At 39.6% G+C, this 10,912-nt stretch overlaps 1 protein-coding gene across 1 annotated transcript; it reads left to right on the top strand.

The window, feature by feature from the left end:
• Positions 1 to 413: 413 nt before the first annotated feature.
• Positions 414 to 10,659, top strand: ccdc92ba (coiled-coil domain containing 92Ba). Its single transcript, XM_049726714.2, has 5 exons — positions 414 to 732; positions 810 to 1,006; positions 1,316 to 1,526; positions 5,327 to 5,374; positions 7,171 to 10,659. Exons 3-5 carry the CDS (start codon positions 1,394 to 1,396, stop codon positions 7,878 to 7,880), a joined length of 891 nt encoding a protein of 296 aa, XP_049582671.1. The 5' UTR covers positions 414 to 732; positions 810 to 1,006; positions 1,316 to 1,393; the 3' UTR covers positions 7,881 to 10,659.
• The last annotated feature ends 253 nt before the right edge of the window (positions 10,660 to 10,912 follow it).

Here is a 10,912-nt window from a genome sequence, read left to right as displayed (position 1 = left end):
CGCAGTGTGTTCCACAAGCTTTTATAGGTTAAATTTAAAAACAAAAATGAGGATATGTCAAAATTTGAAGTGCTGGAAAAAATACGTCAAAACTACGCTCAAGGGCACTTAAAGTAATCTCAGATTTAAATATATAACTGACCAGTATTATTTCAGTACTCATTTTAATGCATTGTTATTAGGCGTGGAGTAATATTTTGGTAGTGTAAAATATGTGCCTTGGTTAAATGACAATTAGGAAGTATGTTGTGCCCCCCCCATGTGATAGCTTGGCATGTTTGGATCTCTCCAATCAGCTGCTACGTCGCCTCCGTGGTCCGATGTCTGTTCTCGCGTGATCTCATCACGGAGTCCAATTGTCGCCCCTCCTTCTACCCATACCACCCACAAGACCCCCCACCCCCCACCCACACCCCCCCCCCCACGCAGCAGCGCGCATCATCCATCCATCCATCCCCAGCAGTTTGACGCCTCACACCGGGGGCGGCTGAAAGATGCTGCGCATGTTAACGCTGGGTGCCACGGTGCTCGATAGAAACGAAGCAGTCGCCGTGTTGGAGGGGGATCCATGTTCGGTTATTATGTACAGCTGCATTTGAGCACTGTCGACACTTTGAGACTGCTTCATGTTCACTGGAGCCGCATGAAGAATGCAGCCTGCAAGATCGACGCTGGTGAGCAGCATATTTGTGTGCCTTGGCGGTCTATTGTCTTGAATACTTTACATTAAAGGTAAGTTAAAAAAAGAAACACCCAGTTATGATTTTTCTGTCCATCTGAATCCAGTGTTAATTTCTTTTCCTCCTTAGGGCAGAACCTCAATAAGAACTTCTGTGGTGATGACGTCTTTGAAAGCTGTTCTGGAGCTCCACAGGGTTGCACATCCATAAAATGTGCGTCCCATTGAGAATTGCAAAGGAGTGGAAAACCGCAGGATTTCGGAAATATTCCAAATTGGAAACTTTCCATGACAATGATGGAAATTAATGGGGATTAACTTGAAATTGTGAGTAAAATAAGAAACGCAAGTTGGTCTTGTCATAGACAGCTTTCATGCAAAATTGGTTGCTCTCCTTGCCCGTATCAGAGGGCATTTGAGCGGCAACATATATAAAGTAGTCTAGTATTTCCAAAAATTTACCAAGCGACGGCTTGTAACTCTTATCATTTAAGATACCACTGCAATTGCATGAAATCTGTTTTTTTTTTTCTCATTTCTCAGCGTTATATGTTTCAGTTTCCTCTTAAGAGCCAACGTTCAATTTTGTAAATTTCTTTTGTTTCCCATACATTCCCCACAACTTCCCATGTAAAGCTTCCAACTTTCAAACCTAGTCCCATCTCCGTGACCCCCACCTTGGACCCTCACCTACCCACGAGTGCAAAGCCAGCCATGGCTGAAGATAGCAAAGTGGCCCGGCAGTTGGAGAGCGTGGAGAGGAGCGTGGTGTTCCTCAGACAGGAGCACCTCACTTTGCTCCACGGGCTTCACATGGAGATTCTTGCCCTGCAGAGACGATGCACGGGTAAGTGGCTTATTAAAAATGGATGCATCAAATTATGATTCAGCTTTTTCTTTTTAAGCGGTGGTGGGAAGCACTTCATTACTGTACTTCACTAGATTTTCTTTCACAACGTACTTTGCTTGAGTATTTTTTTCTGATGAATTTGTACTTTTATTACCGACTGTGGAAAGCAAATGCCTGTACAATCTACTCCTCACTTTATTAAAATATGCTTGTTATTTTTTTCAACCTTCATGGATGAAGTCAGAATGTAAAAAAGGTGTTCATAATGTTTGGGCTTTGTAGTTTTTTACCTTTACTTAGGCACATCAGTTAAATCAGTGCTACTTTTACTTTCATTTTTTTATGCGTGCCATCTTTGATGTATTAATTTTCATTGCCTGATTTGCAATTGGCTGCTCCATTTTGATAGTATTATTTACAAAGTAAACCATATGGTATTTTCTAGTGACAAGAACACCAAACAGTGTCCAATTTCCAATTAATTTGCAGATAACTATTAGTGTAATGACAGATATACATCCATCCATTCATATATCCATAAATTCTACAGTTGTGGCAAATGCTTACTACCCGCTGTAGGCCAGGATCATAACTGTCCTTTTGACATAAATCAATGTCAGACAATGACAACATGGTGATGTCACTCTGCAATTCCGGAGATGACATCATTATGGCTTACCGGGTATGGATCTATGCAGTTCATTTGATCAAATCCAGCTAACACCAACACTAACTTTACTACCACTTCAATAATTTATTGTCTTTGCTTCATCCAAACAGTCACTCCTTTATCCACATTAACTAACATAAGTGCATCTTAGTTCGTAACCATATACAGCATATGGCAGATTTTGCCAAACCAAACACAGCATGATCAGAAAAATTATCATGTTTTGCAATTATGGACTTTTTTCAGCAGTAATATGAGACAGAAGGGCTATTTTAAAGCAAATAAAAAATCCTGCAATTTAGACACGTAGAGCTAATGTTTTCGTGGGACACGACACTTGAAGAATGGACTAGATCTTGAAGAATTTGAAACAATAATCGTTTGTGGTCTTTGCTTCAACGAGTTCTTTCTGCCAGCTTCCTAAAGGGCACTATGAGGGTGATCTGAATTCCGCTATATTAAAGTGTAGGAATGTTGGCTCGCTCTTCTGGCAGAGGCCCGTACCTCTATGTCCCTGAAAACACAATTCATTGGTGTCTCATTGTCATGATATAGAGAGCTTTTGCCGATGTTGGCAAGCTCGAGTACTGTAAAGTTCAGTTTGTTACTGTAAGAGTATTTTTCTTATACAACTCTGAACAGTATGAAAGAAGCTCAGATGGCTCGAAAAATGAATAACTACATGATTTGTGCCTTCAACTGCATTTGCATTAAAATGTAGAAGGTTAAACAGCAGTTTTTTTTCCTCATTTGAGCCACAACTCCAACTACCAATCCCAATCTGCATACATTGATCCACCACTTGGAACACCACTTACATGCTGAACTACTGCTGTCTGGTGGCAGTCAGTAATCTCCATAATATCCCTCATTCCTTCTGTCCCATATTCTTCCCTTTTCCTTTTCCAGCTGCATGGTCATGTTTGTGAGCCTATTGTGATGCTATTAGAGGAGCAAAGCAGTGAAACCGATTGTCGACGTCTTCTATATATTACAGTATAGGCTACAAAACAAACTGATGAATAACTAGTTTTGAAATCAGCGACTAGTAAAAACTGTTCAAATGTTTTAAAAAGAAGAATAGTAACAAAAATTGTGTTTGTAAAAGTGAAGACCATTTGTAATTTTAGTAATGACACAAAGTCGATGCAAACTTTGTCTTCGTGGGCCACATAAAATGATATGGCGAGCCGTATCTGGCCCCCGGGCCTTGAGTTTGACACCTATGAGTTAAAGCTTTTGTATGATGCAACCGCAACAATAAACATTAGGTTAAGTTCATAACTCTCAAACTGAGTATTATTATATTAGTAATAGCAAGATTGTTGATACAGCAGCAGGATTGGAATGTGCAGGTACGCCTGGTGTTGCCACCTACCATGTGTTAAGATTGCAATTTAGTCTGTTTCTTGGGCCTTGAAATAGGGCACAGCAGTCATTTAGAATAACTAGATAATTAAAGCTGTATGAGGCACGCCGTCAAATACCAATGATAATCTTCTGAAAAGACAGCTAATCCACACACTTGCAGAATAATGTGCTGCTTGACTCCATCCATAATTCTAAAAGGCGCAGAGCATTAGTCAGAGTATTTGGTGAGCATCAGATATAATCCACCCAAAGGGTCCCAGATGTTTACAGGATGAAATAAGGATGAGCTGGCCAAAAAGTTCAGTGACGGTCATGCTTTTAATCCAAAACTCTATGTCCTATTTAGCTTTGTAGTTTAACACTCCAATTTACAAATCAGACTGATTTGACCGGTAGGGCTGCACAATGAATCAAATTTTAATTGTAATCACAATTTCAGCAGACATGATTATAATGACCTGATTTTACTAATATTTGTATTTCAAATGTAGCCTCTGCCGCATATCTTATCAAGCATTTTCTCAACCAGTAATTCAGCTAACCACCAGAGGACAAGCACATAATTAAGGCTTCATTAAGCTGCCAAAATAACAAGTGAGAGAAAAGGATGTTTTGTTGGCTGGGCTGGTGATAGTAAAGAAGATCATAGTATATTTATTCAGTCAGTCCTGGGTAAATTTGAATTTCCTCAGTCAATTTGTTTTTTATTTATTGTTTTATGAATTGTTATTCAATTTGTTTTAAAGTTTTTTGCTTTAAATTAGATGTGTTGATTTGATTGAAGAGTTTGTCCTTAATGACTTGAGACATCAGGCAGTGAATCAAGTCAAGTCAAGTCAAGTTTATTTGTATAGCCCTAAATCACAAACAGTCTCAAAGGGCTTCACATAGACAACAAATTGACAATTATTCTCAAAGCATCCCCTGATCTTAAGCTCCCAAAAGGGTAAGGAAAAACTCAAAAACCCCTACCAGGGGAAAATGAGAAACCTTGAGAAGGGACCACAGATGGAAGGATCCCCCTTTCAAGATCATCAGTGAGTGGCTTCGATGGTCGTCTTGCAGCTGTCCCGGGTGGCTTTGGATTGCATTGAAAAGTACTGCAATAAAAATCCAGATATTTTCCCTGACATGATCAATAATTGTGATCATCATCATGTATCCCTAGTGGACAGCGTAAACATTCAATGTACAGTGTTCCTGAATTGACTATGTAATGGCACACTGTATATTTGGACACCTTGTCAATTTCTTTTCCACAAAGAGTGCAAGCATAGAAAATAGTAAATGTCAATGTTGTAAAAATGATTTGAACAAACTACAATTGAACCTGGCTGAATTTGCTTTTAATTACATTGCTTTGTGTCACTCACCTTCTGTCAATAAACATTGTGCACAGACAGTAAGAGTGCATAGGCAGCCATTTTTCTTTAAGTACTACATATTGATTTCAGAAAGAGCAATACTCATAAAGCTGCAGCTTGCTGTATTTCTGACAGCAGTGAAGACAGTTTTGACAAAGTAATGTAACTTGGCCAGTCATTCTTTAATGCAAAGTCTCAAATTTAGCTTCATTAATTATGTACGAACATGTGGAAATGTGATTTGCAATAGCATCCAGCAATGGTTAATTTATTAAGAAACGATTAAAGCTTCTTGAAATGTCACTGTGAGTTTTATGAGATTTTTTGGCTCAAACTTGACAACCCAAAATAATTACTGTATTTCTTAAACCTGTATCTTTTCTGCTTTTCAGAGTTAACCAATGATCTGAAAGTGAAACCTCTGGGTCGAAGCCAAATAGGTACGTTGAAAGATAAATTTAATCCCTCATAGTGCATTTATTACAGTATGGTAACCTACATCTCTTTGAGATCAACGTTCAGTCCATATCCAAGCACAACCCCCAATGCAGTATCAGCAACACGCCTAAATCCTTGCCTCTTCCCCATCCCCCAGGGACTCTCTCTCTCTCTTTCTCTCTCTCTCTCTCTCTCCCTCCCTCCCTCTCTCTCTCTCTCTCTCTTTCTCACTCACTCACTTTCTCTCACCCTCTCCCTCTTGCTCTCTTTCCTTCTCTGACACTTTCTTCACAAACCTTCCTTTCTTTTCACATAGCCTGTAAATGCTTTAATAGGAGCTGACCCAATAAGCTGAAATGAAAAGAGCAAATGCGTAGCGGCTTTATTAGGGCAGTGGGGATAACAAAAACTCTTGCAAAAACACACTGTCCTGGAACACAATATGCTGTCCCTGCTGGATATTTTTATTGTAGCCTCAATTTAGAGATGTGCACCATTTTGTCACAGTGAGCGAAAAACAGAGGAGTCAATAAGCGGGCAGCGCCCGTGTAGCTGCATTACGTAGCCATTAGCGCCATCTCTTTTTCCAAGGCAGGTTATGTGCCTATCCATCAAAAGAGTGCTTTCTCCTCCCATCCAGGAAAATTGATCCGTCCTCTTTTTTTCCCCTCAGCTATCGTCTCCCCTTGTGGTCCCATGGGAGGTGTCTGTTTACAGCAGACAGCGAGAGGAAGCAGAATTAGGCAATGAGAGCTCGTGAGATGCAAAGAAAGGGGAGGTAGCGAGCGATTAAAAGGAAGCAAAAAGGCGGCAGACGGGATGGAGGGGAGAAGAGTTCAGGGTGATATGAAGATCACATTATGAACTCTCAAGTATTATGTACAAGCTCAACCTGGGTGTGGTGATGATGGGCAACAGCAAACCTGAGATTCAATGTTTGAGGAGCTTTCCTGGAATACAGAAGAGAGAGTCTGTGTCCAGGAATATCACATTTAGAGTGCATCGATTCTCTTTTGTTCTCTTATATTTATGTTTTATCCAGGTTATGTATTTTTTGCTTGAGGAATGACCAGTTGTCTCCCCACCCTTGGGATTCTCCCCTACAGAGATTCTGACCTATTTCTGCCGTTGAGACATGAGCACTTGCCTCAAAGGATGTAATCTCCTCCTTTGACCAGCTTTGCTCAGTCAGCCTGGAGGCCCAGTTCTGACTCCGCTTTTTATGTGCACCGCCCTCCTTTGCCTCTGAGGGTTTGACAGCAATGAAGGGTGCAAAGGTTGTATACAGAGCAAGCAAGTAAAAATAATATAGTGTTGTCAGCTTTAAATTTGTGTGGAGAGGACGCTGCAGGCACTGTGTCTCTCGAGACAATATGTATCCGATCTAACTGAATGAACTTTTAGTATACACTGCTTGAGTCCAACTATGGTTTATTTTTAGGTATTGGTGCCAGATAAGCATAAATGATCGAGTGGGCATAGACGTTATTGCACCATGTCTACATATATCAACAACATACAGTGGTTCCTTGGGATGAGTTTAATTCATTTCGCAACCATTCTGCAAAATTTACTTGTATCTCGAATAATTGTTTCCAATTGAAATGAATGGAAATGCCAATGATGTGTTCCAGCCTCCACCAATACATAAGAAACAATACTATATGATAAAATGAAATAATTAAACACAACACTTGAGTTCACTGTCACCATTCAGTGCTCCAATCGGACATTTTTGCCCGCAAGTCAAAGCAAAATGAATTAACAATTCGACATTACTCTTTTGTCTTTGTGTTAGAAATACAAGAGGAAGAGGAACTGCTGGAGATTCGCTGCAGGGATGTAGAAGACCGTGTGTGTGAGCAGGAATGCACTATAGGAGAAATTCGTAAGGAGCTGAGTCACAAAGGTGCGTTGGTGGGAGCCCTTCGAGCTAATCTGAAAGAAAAAGAGCGCCACTTCCTGGAGGAGCTCAAACGACGCAGCCACTGCTCCACCATCTTGAACACGGAGCTGCAGAAACAGACAGAGGCGGCGGCGTACCTTTCCTTCCAGCTGCACGCTGCCAAGCAGAAGCTGCATCACCAGAGGCTGCAGCAGAGGCATGCGCTCCTGACCAGAGCTTCCGGTCAGGGTGCTCAGCACAGCACTGAACACATCTCCCCCCAGCAATTGCTCCCGGGAGCCTCCAACTCTTCTCCTGTGGTCAAACCCAAGCGCAAGAGCACAAGAGCTTCCTCACGAATGGAGCGCGCCCGGGAATGTGTGCCCATGGAGAAAGTGATGGGCCCCGCGGAGCCCGCAGCCATGCCGGACCCTGCCCTCTTTCTTCATCCCTGGAGGCTCCAAGTGCGCTCCAAGCAAATGCTAACGCAGAGACCACCTCTGCCTGGTGTGGAACTGGGGGATGAGGAGGAAGTGGCTCAAAAAGGGGTAGTGATGCCTGAAAAAGATGTACTGATGTCTGCAACCGCAGCGCCCCCTGCTGCTGAGGCACAGGCAGATTAGCAAAGGACTGATCTTTTTTGTTTCTGTCAACGCTTTTGTCATTCTGCACCTTGACTAAACTACACTGCAGACCAAGGGTGGGCAAACTATGGCTTGGGGGCCACATATGGCCTGTCACGTTCTTCAGTCCATTTACAGTATAAAGACTCCTTGTCATATTAGATATCACATTAATGTCGCATAATTAAAGAATGGATTGGAAATTTTCTTGTAAAGAATAAAATATGTAACATATTAGTAACATAGTTTTATTAATTTATTAGATGATTTTAATATATTCATAATTAAACATTCAACACAAAATATATGAAATATGTAACATATTAGTAACATATTTTTATTAATTTATTAGATGATTTTAATATATTCATAGTTAACATTCAAAACAATTATGCATTTATTATATCCATTCATCCTTTTAATTTCTCATTATAATTTCCATCCCCCTTTTTTTTTCTTTTTTTTTTTTTTACCTCATCTCCAAATGACCTGAGCCATGTATCTGTTCAATATCAACCGTGTCCCCTGAGATCAAAAGTTTGCCCACCCCTGCTGGAGACCATTTTTAATGTTATGGACTACAACACTGTACAAAACTCAGTACATGTCACTTTAAGTCAGTCTTTGAATCGACTAGAATGATGTGTTTACATGGGTGTCACTTGTGTACTGTGGGGCCTTAAGAGCAACAGCCATGTTGGGTGAACGACGAGCTTTTTTTGTTTGGTTATGACCAACTGTAACCTTTCAAGGTGAACCATAAATCAGCCCCTCACTGTGTTTGTGTGACATCAAGATGAGAGCCACAGTTGAAACTGTCTGAGTGTTTGTGTCTGTGTGAGATCATCTATGGATGATCGCAGTTCAACAGAAATGTTGAACTTGTCTTAATTTCATACAACTATATCTGTAGTAATTGTTCTGTATTTAAATTGGGAGATGGTGGCTAAATATCTGTGAGGAATGGTACTACTATTTATACGGTCCTCACACAAAAATACATTAAGACCAAACGGTCCATTCTTTAATGACTCAATTAAACTCACTGTAGACGGTTGTTACATCTTGACAAGTGAAAAGTGTAATTTGTCAGACAGGAAATGTTTGAATTAAGGAATACACTGTGCATTTTTATCAAAATTCTATGAGACTGAATTAGGAACACGAAATGTTTTTTTTTTAACCGATTACTCTTAAATGTGTTTTTTTTAAACTGTGCGCTTTATACATGAATTGCATTGTATAAACAGTTGCCCAGTTGTTATTCAACCTTGAATCACTCATCTCATTCTGTGTTCCAAACAAAAAACACTAGAGGCAACTAATCAGCTCGAGAAACTTCCTTTTATTTACATCTCAGGAAAAACGGACCAATAAGAACGTGACTGCTGGTTAAGTGCGTTTTTTTTTTAAGTTGGTGGTGTGGTTGAAACATTTTCAAAGTGTATAGTACTAACTCATAAATACTGTAGCAGTATCAACATGTGCAGGGAGATTGTCAGTAAAGACACGAGCTTTGCACAGAATATTATTAGTTATGCAAGTATAAGAAGAAATCCCTATGTATAAAAATGAGCGAACTGAATACAATAAGCAAACTATGAATATTTCTTCTGTCAGTATTTTTTTTCTGTTTTACATTCAGAGCTCCATTGTAATGGCTGCCTTATCAAACAGCAAACTATGTGTTTTATTTTCTATGAAAGAATCTAATGAAGTTTATAGTTTCACACATTTTTCCCTCTTTGTAATTAATGTGACTGGGTCCTGCTTTTAAAAATATTTTTTTTGTGATGAGAAGTGTGATGCTAACTCATCATCACTTGAGTTAGTGATGTCATCAGACATCAGATATGAATTTAAATATTTGGTTTTGTCTTCAATAGAGCAATGTATTCCTATATTTATATATAATCTATAGGTTGTGACAGCTGTTTTAAAGACTATGTAGAATGTTCATATTTAATTACTATTGTCTCCATTTGCTTCATGCTTAATGCCTCATTGTTTGACTTTTGTAAGATTCTGTTGATCTGATAAACAGACTGACCATGGGAGGACTGATAATGTGCTGCATGAGTGGCGGCAATAAACATATGGGCATGGGTTTATGCCACACATGACGGTCAGGATAGAATGCCAGCTAAAACCCTTGCCCCAAATGGTAAGCCATTATAGCAAAACTGGGCGCAGTATTCTGGTTCATTTGTCTTTCTTACAACTTGGTACAATTTTGCTCTACAGGTTGATATTAAATTAAGACTGTTAAACTCAGAGTATCTAAAACAAAACATCAGGTAGGTTGAGCTCTTTATCCATCTAGTTGGAGCTTGTTGTAGCACTTCAGTAGAGTAGGTTCTATTCAGGATTTATACATATACAGCTGTAACATACTTGTTTTGCGTCTGTGCTTCAGAGTGAGTCACAGGAATGAGCCAAAGCGAGCTTACCTAAGCGAGTGCCCTTATAATTAATTATTTTCATTATTCTTATTTTAAATCATTAGTCCTCAATTTGCTGCAATATATCTTCACTTCCCCCAGCCAGAGAAAGTGTCTTCCATCTTTTTATTCAGTGTGGAGTTATTAGAACAATTTCAGTCAATGCTTAGCGGCACCATCCAGCTCCTGCCGGTGATGCACTATTTGATGTGTGCTCAATACCATCAACCACAAAGGAGGAGTTCCTCCTAATGTTGTCCATGTCCTAGGGTGAACTGACACTTGCATCAGTCTTGTAGGATGCACTGTAAAAATAAAATAATAAATAAAAAACGAGACCTTCCTGTCTGTTTGTTTTGAATGATTTATAATGCACTTGCTGGTTAGTTCATGTGAAATCCAATAGAAAAGATGAATTGCAAATTGCATATCACTAATACCATAAAATGGTAGATGTGTTCAACTGTCATGTAGAGTTAATTGGTGCATGATTACCTAAGTAAGCATCCAATAAGTGTGTTACCTGAAAGTACTTTGCATGTTTCACTCATCAGTAGCATAATTAATTACATAGAGCAACCATCAAAGTGT

The sequence above is a fragment of the Syngnathus scovelli genome, chromosome 7, assembly GCF_024217435.2.
Source record: "Syngnathus scovelli strain Florida chromosome 7, RoL_Ssco_1.2, whole genome shotgun sequence".
Lineage (NCBI taxonomy): Eukaryota > Metazoa > Chordata > Actinopteri > Syngnathiformes > Syngnathidae > Syngnathus > Syngnathus scovelli.
This window is presented reverse-complemented; position numbering and strand designations above follow the sequence as displayed.